The sequence below is a fragment of the Leptopilina heterotoma genome, unplaced genomic scaffold (genome assembly GCF_015476425.1).
Source record: "Leptopilina heterotoma isolate Lh14 unplaced genomic scaffold, ASM1547642v1 Lhet_212, whole genome shotgun sequence".
NCBI classification, from domain to species: Eukaryota; Metazoa; Arthropoda; class Insecta; order Hymenoptera; family Figitidae; genus Leptopilina; species Leptopilina heterotoma.
Window position 1 is genome coordinate 1239238 of NW_025110930.1, and position 21131 is coordinate 1260368.

At 28.9% G+C, this 21131-nt stretch overlaps 1 protein-coding gene across 7 annotated transcripts; it reads right to left on the reverse strand.

The window, feature by feature from the left end:
- LOC122501621 (sodium bicarbonate cotransporter 3) lies at positions 1-20908 on the reverse strand. 7 transcript variants are annotated; one of them, XM_043611227.1, is made up of 22 exons: positions 20814-20908; positions 20033-20170; positions 10816-10952; positions 8770-8901; positions 8537-8675; positions 8101-8320; positions 7599-7713; positions 7039-7197; positions 5506-5597; positions 5242-5427; positions 4927-5127; positions 4271-4683; positions 4025-4190; positions 3755-3916; positions 3487-3627; positions 3112-3387; positions 2634-3023; positions 2437-2544; positions 2225-2362; positions 972-1063; positions 651-714; positions 1-461 (listed from the first exon to the last, which is right to left on the reverse strand). In XM_043611227.1, the coding sequence occupies exons 3-22, from the start codon at positions 10943-10945 to the stop codon at positions 387-389; spliced, it is 3399 nt and encodes a 1132-aa protein (XP_043467162.1). In that variant the 5' UTR covers positions 10946-10952; positions 20033-20170; positions 20814-20908; the 3' UTR covers positions 1-386. The 7 variants fall into 7 exon arrangements, with proteins under 7 accessions (XP_043467162.1, XP_043467163.1, XP_043467164.1 ...); XM_043611228.1 differs by having other exon boundaries at positions 20807-20908; XM_043611229.1 differs by having other exon boundaries at positions 20033-20135; positions 20807-20824.
- Between the last annotated feature and the right edge of the window lie 223 nt (positions 20909-21131).

Sequence of the window (21131 nt, forward strand, 5' to 3'; positions counted from 1 at the left end):
CCCCCGCCCCCACCCCTCCCGTTTTCGGATAGTACGGAAAGTTTGCTCCATAGACGATTATAACAATAACATACATGCAGAAAATATTCTACGCAAAGTTATTGAAAATTTTTTAGTAAATAATAGTTTAAAATCAGTTTTGTAATTAGCGCATGAAAAGTAGGTAATTAAGAAGAAAATATATAAGGCCGAAGTTGTTTTAAATTATGAATTTGCTGAAGAAAATTTTCTGCTTGTTTACTTTGCAAACTTTCCACCATCTACTAAATTTTGTCTATTTCTTTTGTACAAATTTCCGTGTTCTTTTAGGCTTTTTATGTTAGTCTTCTTAAACTCAATATTGGAAGGATATTTCTTATTCTTAGTTAAAACAAAATTTTTTTTGCTCATACGGAAGTCTCAGCCGCTGTGTTACCATTTGCTTTAAATGGACTTGTTTCTTTAGATCGAATTAAATCAACCTAAGAGAAAATAACAATTTTAAGTAACTTTTGCAAAGAAGGAATATGAAACACAACATTGAATGCCTATAACGAGAATTAATTTCTTTGCACGGTTTTTCTTTTAATGAATTAGATGATTAGTATTACTTCAATTGAGTTCAATCACTTCTTCTATTGCGTAGTGTGATTTGATTAAACGTGTGTTACCTTAATTGAAATTCCACAGTCACCTACAACTTCTTTCGGCTGCTGTTTCTTCTGCTTACTAATGCTGCATTCCCAAAAAATATACTATTTAAAAAATGTTCTCTACTTTTTCATTCCTAAACATCTTTAATTTAGAAGAAGCCCCTTTTCAATTTTGATAAATAAACGACTAGTCAATTCACATAAAATTGGGAGATATTAAAATAACACACAGCACTCTTAATTTAATCCATCCCAATTATTCCATTAAAATACGAGTATTGCATTTTATTTCAATACCTCACAATTTTCTGTATTGATTTAAAACAGCGAAAAACATACTTTATAATTTTTGGTTGCTTCTCGTTAATTTGTTGCCAGATTCCAGTCTTGTTATCTCCCGATGAATCGAAGTCGAGATTTTCATTCAGATCCTATAAGCAATTAAACGACAGAAAGAAATGAAATTAATTTTATAAAAATAAAAATGAATTTTATATAGAAGGCCATGCATTGTACTGGATAAATAGTGTCAGGAAATAAAATTTTCCAAAACGAAGCACAATGAAAAAAAAGCTGATATACACTTTTCTAAGAGGCATAAAAGCCAGACTGAACTGTTTTTGTACCTTTATAACTTGATTAAGACTCCACATCTCGAATTTATATCCAATTGGGTGATTTTATTCAAAGCGAGTGTTCAAAAGCTTATAGAAGAATATTACACCGAGACGAAAGGAAAGGTGCTTAAATGATAATATTTTGAAGGAAGTAACATGAAAAAATATTGTTAGTGGCATAATAGTGTATTTACATGTAGGCAGGTTGTGTCGTGTGCTATATATAACACATTGATATGCAATCTACTAACCAATCGCAGTTTTGACAGTGTTTCGTACACAAATTGACAAATTTTAACTTTGCAAAAAATTTGCTAATAAATTTTTCAAAAAGTACAAGAGTATAAAAGGAGTGTTTGCTTTTTAAAAAAACACCTTTCAGCCTTTGTTATTTAAATGTTTCCGAACTTGTACAATTTGACTATTTCTCACAAGTATTCCGATTAATAAAAATTATTGGTAAATTTCAATAGCGTCTAAAAAATCAATCGAAATATTTATGAGATAAATGTGAATTACAATTAACATAGCGCCGTTTTGTTTTTCAATTACAAATATCTACTTTCACCTGATTTACATTGAAATCGACAATATTTATAATTATTCTAATACTGATTATTGTTTTTGTATACTTTTATCGAGTCAAGTATACACAATTACCTAACTCTTAAGTTATTGGCTAATTAACAATCTAACAGGACTTGTAAAATATTGAGGCTTTCGACGTTCGATAATAATAATCGACGTCTTTTTTTGTTATTGAGAAAAAAAATTTGGTTTGTCTTGGAAATCTAATATTACTGTTGTCTTATGTGTAAATTAATAACTTAAACTCATAGATCAGGCATGTCCTTCATACAAAGTGGTTTTATCGCAAAGGGCTATTGTGACCACAGGACAAGGAACCCTATGATCACTTGCTGAATGCTATTTACGACACGATATTGCCCTTAATATTTTAATTGCCGTGCTAACCTCTCCGCTTTCCAGGTGGCAGAGATCGTCCTCGTGTTGTTTCTTCGAGTTCTCGGGCATTATGTCGTCCAAAATTTTCAACTCTCGCTGGGTGAACATTATGTCCAATGCTTTTCTAATCCCAATCATCACTACGAGCTACCGAACAAATAATATTCAAGAGAATAAAACTGGGTTGAATCAATGGAATTTAATAGCACGCATTTACTTACCATTAATGGAAACAGAATCGATGTGCTGTGAAAGGATTTAATTAACCACAGACATATGAGGCATGCTAGTTGAATGAATGTGAACATGTGTACTCTTTTCAACGGAACCTGAAAAAATATTATTTTTAAAAGCACATCATTTTATATCAATCAAATAAAGTTTTTAATTTTGTTTCCATTTTTCGACCAATACCAACCTGTCGAAGGAACATGTGATCTGGCTGATATTTAACGGGCATGAAGATTATGAGTATTCTGTCGAAGAACTGAAGACCTTTCAGAGACGAAACACCCATGTAGAGAAAAACTCCAAATAACACTGGCATTGGAATTTTCCTTAACAGTGGAGTTAGAAGAACAGATAGGCCAATCATCAAAAATATCAGGATGTGAGTAACCCTCTGCTCTCTGACACCTAGGAATTGTGGCTTCTCTCCTGGCGCTGCACACTCTGATTCCAGTTTCAGCGAATTGACATGATTAATAGAAAGGACTGTTGCTGCAACGAACCACGGCAAACCCATCACTGTGCAGATTTGGATCAGAATGGCCAGTATGAACAGATCCAAATGATACCCACAACCTTTCTGATAAATAATAAACAGATTTATCCCAATTAGATAAAAGGTATTCTAAGAAATAGAAGATTGACTAAAGAGAAAAATAAATAGTTACCTTGAGTTTGTTTTCCTTTCGGTTAACAATTACAGCCGTAATTTGTTGATCCATGAAAATTAAAATAGTACCCAACATGGCTGGAAGACCTGCTATAAGTGCACTCCACCAAGGATTGTCCTGGAAAGGCCATATAATCCATCCTCTGTCATGTAATGTTGGTTTAAACTCGTTAGGAACTTCCAATTTTGGTGTAGTAATTCCTACATAGTAATCTAACGCCGACATTGAAAAGATTGCAATAATTACGGCAAAATCGCTCACAATTTGTCTTACCTAAAACAAAACATAGATTTTTGTCACACCATATATACTGTCAAAAAGTAAATTTTATTTTAGTTTATATATAGAAAAAAAGTTTAGATGAAAACTTACTTTAGATGGAAAAAATAGAGCGTTCTTAAAATCCTTGAGCTCAACGGACATCAAAAATGTCCCCACGAAGAGAATAATTGACATAAGGAACACATCGGGTACATAATTGCAGTGATCACCTATCATTGTACCATTGTTGGTCTAAAAAATAATTAAATACTTCTTAGATTGTTAAAGGTGAAGCATACCAAACATTTACTACTACAATATCTAATACTACAAGATGTATGTTTCAAAACTTTGATATATGTATCGTTCTACAAACTACCTTGCAAGCAATTTTATCCATTGATGTCCAGTTCATATTGTCATAACTAGATGGAAAGTAATTATCTGGCGATTTACAAGAACAATTATAGTTGAGTAGTCCATCGCTACCGTGCCTATTTAATGGATTATTTTTGTTTATCGAAAGTACGTTCTCAACTGCCTGGGATACAAAAACAAAATCAATAATTATTATCAAACATTATAATAAATGGCCTTTGATAATTCGGCCTTGCATGAAATTGGAATTACGTATTTTTGTAATACTCACTTTAAAGATAAAAATAAAAGCTATCAAAGTAGCAAAATTTTCTTCGGTAAATCGAGTAATGTAACAGACAAAAGCGCTGGCATCGAGTGCAACAAGAATAACTAAAATTACACTAATCCACGTGCCAATCCAAAATCGGAAGGACATGTAATTCCAAGCATACTCTCTAGAAATTGATAAATGACAAATTTCATTAAAAGATGTTCATATTTTTTGGCAAGGGCAAAAAATGATTGTGAAACCTACTTGCAGAATTTGAAGACAATTTGTTCGAATACCAGAACTGGACCAGTTGATCCCAAAATTGTTAAAGGTTGACCAGAAAAAAAACCATAACCAATGCCACATACAAAGCCGGCTACAAGAGATTCCATAGCAGCCATGTGTTTGTCAGTAGCTTCACTGAGAAGACCACCAAAAGTGATTATAGGTGCTAGACATGCGAAATAGAGAAATATGAATGATGCTACGCATTGCAGGGCCAACGCGTCTTTGAAGTCGGAAAAGTAAAAAGGCGTTTTTCTTTTCACGTCATTAATTAATCCTCCAAACAGTCGGCCAGTTCTCGACAAACCGGACTCTTCTCTCAATTTTTGCTCGTCAGCCTCCTCGTCCACTTCTTCTTTTGGCTTCTCTTCCTTTGGTCTTTTTCTTGTATCCTATGTGTGATAACTGTTTTATAACGTGAAGCTGAATGATAATTGCATGCAAACACAGTTTATACATTTAAATGTACATCTGTCTGTATCAACTGAAGCAAGTTTCTCATTCTGATAGACACAAATATATCGAAACAAACGCATGATATGAGAAGTCAGAATCTTGAAATTATTTGGACTTTGCGAAAGGAGGTTGTTGACATCGTACATTTATAAAACAGAAAGAAAATGTCAAATTCTTACCGGAATTGCCGCAGGGGGCTCTATTCGAATAGTTGGATCCCATTCGCCAGGTGGTAAAACGGTCACGGCGTCTAAAAATTCATCTACTCCTGCCAATAAATGATTTCTGTTTTTTGCTTTGTAAGCAACGTCGTGGAAAACTTCATCGGACATCAAAGTTGCCATGGCTCTTCCTATCTCGTGGAAATTAGAGATACCGCCCTGGAAAAAATGGAAAATATCTCTAAAAACTTTGGCTAAAAAATCGAAGCTTGGAATAATTGATCAAATATCACTTCTAATTTTGTATTATAGTAAAGAAAAATGTTTTCTTACAGTTGGTCCAAGAAGAACAAAAATGAATCTTGTTGGGACAGGAACTTCGGTTAAATCTCCCAATATGAAAGCTTGACTAAGTCTTATAAAAGCAGACAAGGTTTTGTCCAGGAAGTCGACTTCTCCCACTAGAATATTGCTGGCCTCAGCTCCTGGTGGTATTTTACGCATAAAATGAGTATTTCCCTAAAAGAGTGAAAACAGTATAAATCACTAATTTTCAACAAACATTATAAACAAAAATTAACAAAAAGAAAACAGTACCTTTCCATTTTCTAATCCAGAGGAACTATGATTCCTGCTGATGGAGATACTGCTAGGGCTTCTATCCATTCCGTTGTTGCTTGGCTCTTGACCTGAAATATTTCTAGCTTATTGCCTACTGCTTTAGATTTTATAAAAACTCCAAAACCATTTAACACTATCTATTATTTACATGCAGTCCAGATAATTAACAGTATGCGGAAAAAAAAAATTCTTAACAAGCAAAGCATTAAGGATTCATTCCTGAGAATATTTTATGTCACCACATGCTCATGTTGTTTTCATAAACCAATAATTCAGTGTCATAAATGCATATAATTCTAAATGCATATAAATTATAATAAATTTAATTAAATAAATTTAATTCTATAAATAAAAATATATATGCTAGATAATGGAAATTTTTCTAATAGAAATTTTATCTGTAGGCTTTAAAATTTTAGCAAAATTCTAATTTTATAAAGAAAATGATAAAACATTAAAAATGTCAAACACTGATTTATTGAAGTTACCCGGAATTAGAAAGCGAGTAGTAGCGCAGAGACCCGCCGCTGTAGCGCCGGAAAAGGCTGGTGCAGAGTTTGACTCCTCCACTACAAAGCACGGAACTTTCAGAATTATTCAAGCTCTCATCTAATTGACAATTATTATTTTTCAAAAATCGCCATTTACAAACAGTGTTGGAATTCTCTCGACAGTGCGGGCTAATTTTTTCCAATGAACATTGAATTTTCATTTGAGGAAAACTTTTAATAAAACACACCAATTTTACGACAACTTATGCTAGTAATTTTCAGATGTTAAAGATATTTTTCAATTTTCTCTCATTTTCTCAATTTTCAAAAAATTGGTCAAATCAGAAAGTCGAAAAACAAAAAAGGTCTTTACGTCTATAAATTACTTTGTAATGTTTAAATGACATTGTTAAATACAACAATATTCTATTAAAATATGTTTTTGTTAATAGATGTTTTTTTATGATAAATTATTACGCTCTTTAAATAAAATGAAAACCGTTAAGCATGAAATGTACAAATATAGATGACACTGCTTATCATTGCTGGTAGCGATTAAATTTGTCAAGCTCTACACTAAATAAATTAGGCGCAAACTTTTTTAAATCCGCCTTTCCAATTACATTAATAATCAAATTTTATTTTCCCGCTTTTATAAAATCATTTAGAAAAATTAGCTTTTTTAATGGAATATATAAATGTTATGGCAACATTAATGATAGCAAAAAAGATAACGACCAAACAATTTAACATAATTGTTTAGAATACATAAAATTTTTAAAATTTATACTTATATTATGATAATTTAAAAACAATTTTCCACTAATTAGTAATTACTCTTCTAATTTCGAGCAGTTTACAAAAAAAAGACATAAAATTAATTTTATAGGTAATTTTAATAAATTTTATGTGTTCTAATTATTTTCTGTTAGTAATTTGAAAGAAAATGAGTTAATTTTCACTCGGATGGACAATGCAACATATTAATACGGCAGTTTAGCAACTGGCTTAATTATACCTGGAACCAATAAATATGGTCCTTTAAGATCTTTAGCATCTTTTGTTGCATTCGAAGCGGGGCAACTGCTGCTGCGTGATACGCTTGGTGAATAAACATCACCTGTGTCATGACGATCCTGTAAATCTTGTGTAAATATACCACAAGAGCAGTTAAAATCTGAAATTGGTGATTTATTGCTTTATAGATTCAATATGGGCACATTGTTTTAATTTAACGCCGTCATCTCTTATTTGACGGTCTTAAATTATAATGTAAAAAAAGTATAAAATTATAAAAGTAAATATAAAATATAAAACTAAATATAAAAGTAAATATGAAATAAAAAAAGGAAAATTAAAAACAAAATTGCAAACTAATTAACATAACAACAGAATGTATAATTGAAAACATAATAAAAATTAATGGATTCAAAAAATAATAAATTAAAATGAAATTAAGTATACTGCAAAAAAATCCATTATTCATGATATGAAGTTCCTGTTACAAGAGAAATATTTTGACTGTTGGAAGCGTTTGTTATCTTTTGTAATGAGTATAAACAAAAAACAAAAACTTACTTTTCGACGATGAATGATTCCGCATTTCTGCTAATGATTTAATAATAGGAAGCCTTGACATGTTGGTCTTTCTTTCATGTTGATGCCGATGTCGAACTAAAAGAGCTTCTCTGACCTAAAACATAAAAAGAACAAAACACATATGGGTCGCGCAAAAAAGTTATTTTAAAGACGTCTGGTGATAAAAACAAAATTTTAATGTGCATCCGATTCTTCAAATATTCAAGTTACGAGCGAAATGAATTCAATTTCACGAAATGTTTCAATGTTAACTTGATTGTCAATGTCATACAATGTTTTTTATTTCATTTAATATTTAATTGAGAGGATCCAAATTTTACATATTTTCTATTATATTTTTGTTCTAAAACCACCGAATTGTCTATAGTGCAGTCAATAAATTGCCATTTGACTCTTGGTAAATATTCATATTGGAGAATAATTCAATCTCAATTGCATTTAAATTGAAGGGAAATTGAACATGAAAATTACTACAACTCACCTTATCTCGAATTTCAAATGGCAAAGCTCCTTTATTGATCATGTTATCCAGTACAAGATCTGTAATTTGCTCCAAATTACTTGCCTCCATGTCCAACATGACAGTTCCATTTAATAAAAGACTTCTCAACTCGAAAAGAGAATGTAAAGAAAGAGTAGCTACGTGAGGTTTGGACCATCTATTCCCTCCTTCTTCAACATCCTCTTCAAATTTGATCCATCTGAAGCAGATTATAAGGAATGCAATTTTTATAATGATATAATCAAATCCAGTCTATCGGAAAATTTCACAAGATATTCGCTATTTTTAGATATCTATAAAGTTGAAGTTCGCAACATTTTTAAAAACGAAACTATATTTATATTTAAGTTGTTTTTTTCAATTTAATTAATTTATTCTATCCATAAATTTTCCTGGAGGGGATAAAAAAGAATACCTAGCAGTTTCCTTCCATTCCATTTCATCGCCATCCTTGATGAGTTCTTCCATTTCAGAAAATAAGGGATGAGATTCATGAGCGTCATCTCCAACTTCCTCCCCAAGAATGAATTGTACTCTTTGAGCCGGTGGTGTAGCTAAAAATAGGAAAAATAATAAAATAATAATTGAATAAAATGTCAAGTGAAAACTAACACAATTTGACAAAAAAGTGAAATATTTTGTATTTACTAGGTCTTTCGCTATCAACTTCTTCTTTATTTGTTTCATTCGATGGCCGGGAGTGATGGTGTTTATGATGCCGGCGGTGTCTTCGTTCGCCAGGCAAATGCACACCCACATAAACTGTGTGTGCCCGATGACCTGAAAAAAGGTTTAAAACGAAAACAATTTTAAAAAATCCTTTTTTCAACAAAAGAAACTTGATTAAATTCAATTGTATATTAAAAAATTAAATTAACAATATGTTGCTTTAAAATTAAGGAATAAAATTTTCGAAAATGAAAACAGAAACTGAACAACTTGATTGAATTTGAATAATTTGCTCTCTCAAGTAAGATATTAATGAATAATCAATTAATGATTTAAAAAGAGATGAAATACATGCGCAAACGAAGTTCGTCACGAAGTAAAGTAAGTCAACGTTTAAGTGGATTGCAGATGCACTTGGACTTCAATGGCGATGTTCAAGGGCCGCATCTATGATCCAGTGAGCTAACCTCGATTCTCAGTAATCAATGTTAAGTTTCTGTATCGAAAATGAGACGATAAATCCGAGGAAATAACGATTTTTGAAGCACTTGAATTCTTTATGCAAACTGAAGCCATTTCTTGGCTGACCTATAAGTCAAATTTATTGTACTTATGATCATCAAGCGAAACAAAAACAAAACATTATAAACATCGGCTAATAATTATAGCTAACGTTTCAATTTTCTTTACAAACATACTTTTCTGTTTAATAAAGTCAACTATTTTTAGTAAAACGGTTCAAAAATATTTCTCATAAATGTCTGATCCAAACTTATTATGCAAATATCTTTTAAAATTTAAATTTTTTTTAAATAAATAAAAATTATTTTAAACAAATAAAAAATCTATTAGGTTCACAATCAGAGTCAGATGTACCTTTCTTCTGGTTGTAAGAGGAAAATATACATATTAAAATTAGGATTTCTTTTAAATTGAAGAATAATTTTTTTAGGATGCCAATAACGCTTGTTAAAACAATTTTCTTTCTTATTACAAAAAGAAATTGACAGACATTTTAATATGTTTCTAGGTAAGACGCAATTTCGCAAAAGAAAACATCTTCGCAGTGAGGACACAAAGAAACCCACTTCTCACTATACACAACCACTACTGCTGCAAGGGTGAAAATAAAATCTTTATAAATCTGAATTTACATTTCTACGAGGTAAGTGAAATTTTTTATTTTAATTTCAAACTTCATTTTAAATTCTTCTTGATGCACACTGTAAATAAAACCGTTGCTTTATCAGCAACCATATTAACTACAGTTGATTTTAAAAATTCTCCTAACTAATTTTATATTTATTTCACTTACTAAATAAGTAAATACATATATAAATATGTCATGTTGTAAGTATCTTATATTATTTTATGTATTATCTCCGTTATCTCTGAAGAATGATAAGAAAATCACTTCACTGAAAAAACAGTAACTTATTTTCATGCCAAGTAGCATCTTTTTTTTAAGTTTGAACTAAAGTAGACTTAATTACAACATATATACATGAATGTTTTAAAATAGTTGAAATGAAATTGCTCGCAATGGAAAAATTTTAAATGAGCAATTGCTACATCACTAGTCGAGAGCCAAAGCTGAGTTTAGTAACTCGTCCAGAAAGGGAGACAAGTTCATCTAAAATGTAAAGCGTGCGATTTAAACTTGGCATTTAACGCAACAGTTGTCGACAGTTCTACAATTGAAAGTCAAATTCTCGATCAAAGTTTTTTCGATATTCAAACTATATCGATGATTCAAACTATGAACTTTAGTTCATTAAATGAACTGAAATTCAGACTTTGAGATATAATGATGATTGGAAATATCACTATAAAAATATCTCGAGAATTTTTAGAATTTTCGGATCGATAAATTTCTTTTCCCCAGCCTGTGAGATTTCTTTATTTCTTCAGTGGTGAGACAATAAAAAAGGGATAAATGACTGAAATACCTGATTCATCAACTTTTTTTTAGAAATTTCAGTGACAGAGAAACTCATTAAAAGTTAAAAATAATTTTAGTTTCACCTTCATATTCTTTCTCGGTATATTTCTCCGTGTATGAATGTTGAATGACTCGAGCACCAGGATCTTTCGGTGCTTCATCATCACCTGAAGCGCCCACTCGGTCGCTCGTTCCACCAATTCCCGGATGCATCCAGGGTCTGAAAAATAAAATTTCTCACAATTATACCACTAGAAACAGTAGCCATTATTTTAATTATCAATTTATCATTAGTTTGTTTACTTATTAAATTTAATATTTTATTCTACATGTATTAGAATAAAAATTGAATAGGAATTTTTCTCCTAATATGTTATTTTCGTCGATGTCAGAAGAAAACTGCTTCTAAATGCATGTGGTTTTCCTCTTATGAAAAGGAAATGTGCTTAATGCATTCAAGGTGTAAATAGCATATTTTTACATGTTAACGCTAATAACGCTGTAGTATATGTTAATATTAAATGATTAAAAATTTTACAGGAAATGGTTTTTAAAAGCATTTCTTTGAAACATTTGTAAACAATTGCAAATACAGCAAAACGTTCGCGTACACGCATGGTGATTAAATGATCAATATACTAATTATCTTTTACTTATTTCAAAAGTGGCGAACTAGATTGTTTAAATGTTTATATAAAGCTTTTGTAAGCAAAATAAAATTTAACACAATATGTTAACTATCAGATGAGATATTTCATTATAGATAAATACGAATTACTTTTAAAAAGTACATTCAAAAGTTTTCATTTACATAAATTAAAATTCAAGTCATATAAAGTAATAAATTACAGAGACTGTCAGGAATCATTGCATATTTCATGTCGTAGTGTTAACCTGTTCGTAAGTGTTGTTAAATTGTAATTTAAGTCAATGACAATATTACATATGTTTAACATATTAGAGACATAAAAAATTCCGAATGATTGTTTATTTATGTTAGATTTTAGTCTCAAAGTAAAGAAGTTATTAAAATCTCATAAGAAGCAATAACTTTGTTGGCGAATATTTCTTCTTGCAGGAAATACCTATACTGCAAGTGTAATTAAATCTAAGTAGTTTTTAATAACCAATTTTCTGAAATGATAAATGATATAAACTATTTATGTAATAAAAAAAGTGATACAATAATGCTACTTTTAGAAGCGAATCAAAAAATAATCAATTACGACATTTTTTTTACCTCTATTGATGAAGATTTAAAAATGTGCTTCGCAAGTGTGCACTCAATCTTTGTATAACATTTATAATTAGCAATAAAAGATCTGAATTTTTACTCTCATCAATGAATAAAAATTGAGGTATTCTTATAATAGAAAGAAAAAAAATTCTTATGTAAAGAAAAAATTAATTCTACATGAAAAAAATGACTTATTTGTTTTTAGGCGAGAATATCATTTTAAAAGCATTTTACTCGAGTTTTAATTTATTTCCCTAAGTATTCAGAATCAGTTGAGTAAACAACCAAACAGCTGTAAATTGATTCTAAACGACAGAACAAATTGTAATGACTCTTTCTAAAATTGTAAATATTGCTTCAAATTTCTCTAAAATATTTCACTTTATTTACAAATGGATTCAAGTAGGGAATATATCTATAAATAGATAAATTTTTCCATAGATATAGAATAGATTTCTCCATATAGATATAGACCATTTTTCCATAAATAAAGAATATTTATCCACACTTAATTTTTCTTCAGTTTGAAAAGTTGTTTATGTTATTGGCTCTATAGATAGTAGCAAAATTTTGCATCACTCCAAAACTTCAAACGAACAGTTAAGTGATTAATTACAGTTGCAGCAATAATTATCTACTCCTCTACAAACAGCTTTATAGCAGCCCATTTACCTATCAGGCGTTGGAAAGGGAGAGTGACAGTATAGTATAGTAAACGTAATTGTTTATTTGTCGGAAGTCGTCGTACATTCACAAAGTTAAGGACGGAAATATGTGGGACCTTGTACATCAATTTTTCAGCTAAATTAAGTTAATTTGTTTCATGTCCAGCTTCTCTAATTCTTTAAACGAATTTTCACTCCCAGAAAGGAGGAAAATGCGGAGCTAATTCAATTAGATTGTCCCAGAGATTCAATTAAATGAATGAATTCAGATTATTGGAGTCAACTTTCTTTTCTCGAAAGAAAATCTAAACTTAGTCTCAAAAAAAAAAAAAAAAAAACATTTCTTTTTAGGCATTTCTTCGTCTTGTAAACTTTTCCCAAGCTATTGCAAACATGCAAACCGATAAAAAATTTCTCCTTTCAAGATTTTGAAATTGGAAAAGTAAGAAGTTACAAGAAAAAAAGTAGATTGATTAAAGTTTTTTCAGAGCTCTTGTATGTATAATTAAAAACAACTAATATCGGACCTTGCATCATATTCTCGTAAAAATCCCATAAAGGTTTTCAGTAACTTCTATTTTTAATCTAAAATATTTTGATAAAGTGACAAATTTGTTATATTATAAGAAATTAATATTATAAAAAATTAACACAAGTCTTTGTTTATTATTTAAGGCAAGAAACAAGTGATACACATGATTACGTCAAGCAGTACAGTACACATACGTGTGTACAAAACTGACATAAAAATAATAATTATGAAAATGACTTCGATTCATCGACAATCGACATTAAAGAATTATTGGGAGATAAAAGCCTCTCATGAATATTAATACAGGATATTAAAAAGAAAGCACTGAAAATGATTTTCAAGAATTATTTAATCTACATATTAGAAAATTTATTCTATTTCACTTGACAAATATAGAATATTGTACTACAGACTTAGAAAATTTCTAATTTCATCAAAACTTTTTTTTATACTCGAACAAAATAATTCTATCAATAAAAATCCATGTATTTCAATTTTTCCCCAGGTAGAAATTTATTTTATAAAACTGCACAAATATTCGTAAATTCTAACTGAAAACAAGTAAATTGTTCACAAATCAATTAAAACACCTCCGCACTGTTATGAAAGAATCGAGAAATATCATGTCACCCTCTTTTTATGGAATACACACAATATAGAAACATTCATTTTATTAAACATTTTTTCTCTTGTTTACCATTTTATATGATAGCTATGAATCAATTAAATAAACTTTAAAAACAGTGATATTTTTTGGTCAAAAAGCAAGTATTATTTCGAGTTTTTTTATTTGTAAACAGTAAACACAGATCACGCGAGTCATTATTAATTTTATCTAAAACGAATAATTAAATACATACTTGAGAAGTAAATCATCCATCGTACTCTAATCAATGATAGAATTAAAAATTATATCCAATTCGTGAGATAATTGTCGAAAAAAAAAATTTCTGTCAACAGTAACACTCATGTCGATCTTCACGCAAAGAGCACATTCCTTCAAACGCACAACTGTGCGTTAACGCAGTTGTTAACAAACTATTACTTCGCCGGTGAAGCGAGTGGCAAGCGTGCTAGCGTCCGGTCATTTGATAAAATAATTATCAACATATTTCGGTCAATTCAAAATTTAACAAAACCTTAGTTAGAAAGTACCCCCTGCATACCTGATTGTAATTATTACTTCGGGCACAATTACATAAAACCTTTAATTTATGTTAACATTTTTAACAATTAAATACTGTTTTTCAACAAACTATCTGTTTCATCAAGTCAATACTAGATATCACTGGGTTAATCTGACATTGTTTTTTAATTAATTATTCGTATGATATTGCCAGATGATTCATTATACATCAATGGTGATAATGACACATAACTAGATTCATTTGAATGTTTATACTTCGAGAAGTAAATAATAGAGTTGAAATTTTGTTCTATAACTTTTCACCGCTTTTTACCATTTTTTTTACCATTTTTTTACCATTTTTTTACTATTTCACTCAAATTTTGTATAAATACGCGTTTTCAGGAAAAACTAACGATTGAAACAATATATTTTTTCGGTGTTAATGTTGATATCTAATAAACATTAAACGAATGACGTAGATGACCTTTTGTTTGCCCTAAAGATTAATTAAGACATATATTACTCGTCTAATAACTTGGTCATTTTATGTTTTACTTTTCGCGTATATTCTAATGTTCTGTGCAATTAACTATTGTATTTATTGATATTGAAGAAATTGGATTTTTACTTAAATTAAGGAAAGATAATTAAATTATCTTTCTTTAAATTTTAACGGTCGAAGAGACTTGCAGACAATTATCAGTACCGACTAATTTAAAATTTGGACATAATCTTTAAAACTAAATTATCAATGACCGCGTAGAATTGGTCAGGGAAATCAAATTTCATTAAAACTACTGGAAAAAATCATCAAAAATTGTATTTGATACAAATAAAACCTTCCTCTGGAAAAAAATTAATTGTGCATATGCACAATGAGAGAGAAAATGAATTTTTTTCGAGTAATGAAAAAGTTTAATAAAAGAACCGAAGAGTTCGTTAAAATTGATTTTTTGTCGCAGTATACACGCGCATCTGAATTGATTTTTATTTAACTTTATAAGATTCCATCAATAAAATATCATCAGTTCCAGGAAACCGTCCAGTACCTATAAAGCATTAAAGCTTTATTACTGAAAACTTCAATATAAAGTGATATCTGCTCGACTTAAGTTATTTATGTAGCTATTAAATATATGTATTTGCGCACTTTTATTAAACCCGGTGTATATTAAAGACTTAAGGAATACCTCCAGAGGATTGTGAATGCGATCTTTTACCTGAAAGAATATTGAACCAGATAGTATTCTCCGCTTCAAACCGGTTAATACTGACTTGGCTTATATATGTAATTATAAATACAGATATTTGTCCACATGAAATTATAAAATGTTTTTTAAGAAAGAAGTGTGATGACAAAATGATTATATCCATCCCTTTAAACTCTGCTTATCTCACTATTCTATTCAGACAACTCAAAATGATTACATGTTACATACTCTTTAGTTTACTCTTTACTTTTACTCTCTTTATTTACCGAAAGGTAAAATACTTTTTTCTATTGAAATTATTCTAATTTCTAACTTTCTAAATTATTACAGAATAACCAAACCTTTCACTTCTTGATCAATTTTCAAAATTGGGAAAATTCATCAACTCTAAGGGAATAATCGAAGCATTAACGTAATATCAACCATTAAATTCAATTTCATATTTCAATTTAATAAAACAATTTTTTTTTTCACCATCACGCGATAATTTAATAAATATTTTCGAAAATATCCTCTCGTTAATTTATTTTTTCAGCTATAATTTAATGTTTTACACGTGGGATCAATTACCCTTTATAAGGAAGAATCCTATTTCTTTCAATGATACAATAACTTCAAAATTATCAAGATTATCAAAACGTTTAAAAGCTGAAACTTTAAACCATTAGACAAAGTTACAAATGTTTGTAATTAAATAATTACAGTTAAAAATATTATTATTTGAATTAAAAGACTCGTTGTTGTATGATTGTGAAAATTTCAAGTTCAAAGTCTATTTCTCCGAGAATTTTTCATTCTCCAACTCTGAAAAATTTTTGTCAAACAAATCTATTTGTTTTCTATTACTTTTTTTTTATTAAAATTTGTCACGATAAAAATATTGTAAAGTGATAAGAGTAGATAGTTTCCAGACAAAGTTAGATAGTGGATTTATCAAAGAATATGTATTTTATTATCAAAAAAAAAAAAAATTCCTCATGTGACTGGGATGATATATATTTTTTAAAGAGCTTTGTCGATTAATATATGGAGTCAAATTTGTATATATATATAATATATATTTATATGCCAATCAACCGACCTTGGCCTACGACATTAATCTTGATTAATCGTAATTATCATAATTCGTAAATAATAAATAGCTATAAAGCTAATCTTATTACAAGTAAATAATTATCTTTTGAGGAATTTAAGAATTGTAAATTTTTAAATTAGTTTATTTATCTATTGTAATTCTATTTATTTACCTGTAATATTTCAGTTTCTTGTTGACAAGATGTAAAAGTGCATAAAATAAAATAATATGTATTTTTGTATCTCGGATTTATATTTAAATTATTAGACTTTATTAAGCGATTCTTATTTTAGTAAATTTTACTATTTTGCTTCCTCATAAAGGAAGCTTTGTATTAGCAAAATTTTGGATCGTTATTTTTTGACATATTTATAAATTTTTTTTTATTATGCCTAATACTTTAGTACTTTATTATATATGCACAGGAACTTCCCGTATAAATGTTCTAAATAAATAAAAAAAAATTTCGACGTATTTTGACCTCCGAAGTCCAAAAAACGGATTTTAAAAATTTGTCCCGATGTGTGTGTGTGTGTGTATGTGTGTACTAACATTACATTTGCCTCAATATCTCAGAACGAGAAAGAGCTAAAGGCCTCAATTTTTTTTTAAATTGTAGGTCTCCCTGGGGGACATAAAATGAGAGTATTTTCAGCCCGATTCATGAAGTTTAACTATTTTTTTTTTGCATTTTTCATTTTGTAAAAAAACGTTTTTTGGACATAACTTAAAAAAATGTTAGGACACTTATAAATGTTTTTCTTTAGTTTTGTAGAGTTTTTTCACACGCATCTTTTGAGCCCTAATTGAACATTTTTCGTTCATATTAACCGGAGATATTAAACTTTTAAAAATCAAAAATTTTGGTAAATAAGACTTTTTTAAAAATTTTGTTAAAAAATGTAAAAGTTTAGTTTTGTTTTTTATTTATTTTGTAGAGTTTTTTCAGACGCATCTTTTTAGCCCTAATTGAACATTTTTCGTCCATATTAACCGGAGATATTAAACTTTTAAAAATCTAAAATTTTGAAAAATAAGACTTTTATAAAAATTTTTTTAAATTATGTAAAAGTAACTTCAAAAAATTATTACCAACTTGAAGAGCATTAAAAAACGCTTCGATTGACCTATTTTTGAACCTGATTCGGGCAGAAATTATGAAATTATTGGTATTTGAAAAATCAAGAATTGTGGAAAATATCATTTTTTCAACATTTTTGTTTATTAACTTATGTGTAATTATTAAACTATTATTACCATCTTATAGAATATATAAAAACACATTTTTTGGACCAAGATTTAATGATTTTTAACCCTTTCCTAAAAAGTAATTCTTATATTTCAATTATTATTATTTCTATGAGGAAGCAAAGTGTTCATGAAATGAACACCAAAATTAAAAAAATGTACAACTTGGCAGCGGTTTTTGTCTTTAAAATAGTAACAATTTTTATCAATAAAAATTAAAAGATTTAAACATGAGAAGTGGATAAAGAGAATATTATGCAAATAGTGTTTAAGTGAGTGTTATATCTGTTATTGATAAGTAGTTTTACAGTAGGCAGATGTTTCCTTTTCCTATACACAGAGAGAAATTTCTGTTAACGATTTCTATGTTGCACTTGTAAACAAAATTCATTCTGAAAATCAGGAAAAACGAAAATCAATTTTCTGCTTCGACCGTTTTTAAAAAATAATCTGAACAAGAGTCAAAACAAAAGTTCAACTCTATATTTTTTGTTTTACAATTAAAAAATCAATTTAAACTTAAAAAACGTTTAGTTGAAAGGACAAACAATTTAGTTTGTTATATTTAACAAATAAATATTCCATTGTAATTTAAAATTAAATTTTCAGATAAATAAAAAATGAATACAATTCGATTTTAGGTTATTTTAATTAAATCATTTCTTATTAACAAACAATTTTGTGATTGAAAATTTAAAATCTCCATTCTCCAAATGGCATTTAAAATTTAAATTATTTTTTTCATATAAAAAATGTAGTATTGAATTAGCGCTCTTATCCTGCGATTGTTTGTAAATATATTCATCCTTAACTCAAAAGGTTTTACTTTCAACTCCACTTGACATTTTTTTCTCCTTTTTTTAAAATAATCTGTAAAAATGGAGAAAATGAAAAACTGCAGTAGCAGAGCACTCTTTGTACAATGTCTTATGATTTATTTCTTTTGAGCAATCACGGTATATTCATAATAATAAAAGGTCGAGTAGTACTCGCAGTCATTCATTGTACCTATATTGTTATTTATCAAGGAAATACATCTGAATGATACGAAATTAAAAATAGACACAATAACAAAAAAAATGGAACTATTTATATCTATCTGGGCTATCTGGATATAATGTACACGCATAGAAAGCGCAGAAATTTGAGTATAATTCGTCTATTAATATACACACGAAGTGAGAAAAGAAGAAATATGATATGTGAAATCAAGGTTGAAACCTGAAAATTAACTGTCAGTATTGGCCGGATATTGTTTGAATTAAAGTATTTGATATTAAACGTGGTCAACAATATAGGGCATATTAAACAAGCTTTTCACGTGTACGGATGAGAAGAAAAGGAGAAAGAAGAGTTGTTAGAAAAGTGTCTCGAGAGATATTAGCTCTAGATTTTGACCTAATGAGGATGTCATGAACTTGAATGGATAATTACATTTACACTCATATGTCATATTACCACATTGTGTTTCTCGAATACTTTAATATCAAAAAATTAAAATAAATTTTCGTCTTTGTTATTAAAGTTATGTTTCCTGTTCAAAATTTTCCTCTCTAAATTTTTCCTATACTCATGAATCAGTAAAAAAAACCTGATTTAAAAGCAAAAAGTTAATCACTAATTCAAGTAGCAATATTTCTATTTTTTACTGATCATTTGGTTAAAAATAACTGATTCAGAAGCAAAAAGTCAGTCGCTCATTGGAAGTTAAACTATAATTTTTAACTGATTCTTAGAGAAATAATTTTTGTTCTCAAAATAATAACAAACCTTTTTTCAAATTTCTATTTTAAGCACTTTGTTAAAGCAATACATAAGTAAAATCAGAAAGTACTTGCTATATTGGATGGAGTATAAGGACCGGAACCGACAATTTATATTAATAAAACTATTATAAAGGCCCAGTGAGATCGAAAATCTCAACAATCTCCGCTAATTTGATATACGTAATTCAACAAAAGATGAAATAACAAAAACTAATTTATATTAATTTTCAAGCCTTCAATTATAGGAAAATTCAATTTTAAAGAGTTAAGAAAGTTTTCAGAAATTTAAAAACATTAATATCAAATGCTTCGACATTGTAAATAATTCAGAGCCGCAAACAACACAAACTTTTTAAACGATCAGGAGTAGTTATAAACATAAAAATTACAGTACACTAAAAGCTGAAATAAAATAACAAAAATTTTTAAGTACATACCTTTTAATTTACTGGCTTGTTAAAAACACACCTCTTCTTAACTCGAGTTCAAATTGCACATTGATTTTAGAAGTTGATTGTTGATGAGGAAAATAGATTTATTCTAAAAAAGTTCTTTTTGCATTGCATCTTGCATTTCTGATGAGTTAAATCACAAAAACAAAAGAAGTTTATTAATAAAATAAAGAGGAAAAGAATCGAAATTTTTATATTACAAAAATTCTCTGTTTGAAAAGTGTTTTTCAACAGCGAAAATTGGGAGTAAAAAGAAAGGCATCGATCGGTTTTTCCACCCTTGTTCCTTCTATTTCCATAAGTGTATCTATATGTCTGTCGATATCTTTCAATCATTATTTTTCTTTACATCTATTGTAAACTTGACCCACATAAATAAAGAACCTAATAATAAATTTATTCTGTAAATAAAGTTAATTCAACAACAAAATTTTTTTTTTAAAAACCGATTGGAAAACCTTTCAAAACCTTTTTCTGGATGAATCCAAAAACAGTTCTCAATGAAAAAAATCTCTGAAGAAAAGACTGTATTTTGGAAAAATATAAAAAAATAGTATAATAATTATTAGACAAATTTTAATTTACAAAAAACACATCATAGTTTTAAAAATAAAAGTATGTAATGAATTGTAAAGAGCAATGCATAAACTAAGAGTATTTTGTATTTAAAAATGTTTATTTCGATTCAAGTTAAAAATGGATAATTATCTAAAAATTTTTGAAAAACAACAAAATGTAATTTCTCTTAGAGAAAAAAACCTTTTACAAGATATTGGAAGAAAAAAAAATCTTCACTGTAGATGCTGCAAAGAGGATGCTTAACACACCTGATGAGCAACGTGTGTTTTCCGCGGCGCGAAGCACACTGCCTTGCTATTGATCCTCGACGGATGGGGCGTACAAACCCCCCCATGGGGTAAAGCTCACTTCGATTTACTTGCTGGTCCGCGTCACCAGAATTCCTCCCCATCCCAATTTTCTTCAACGATTCTTCTTAAAAAAAATCTTTGAGGACTGTGGAAAATATTTTGTAAAAAAGATTCGATAATCAATGAGTTAAGTGGAAAAATTTCACACCATTTTG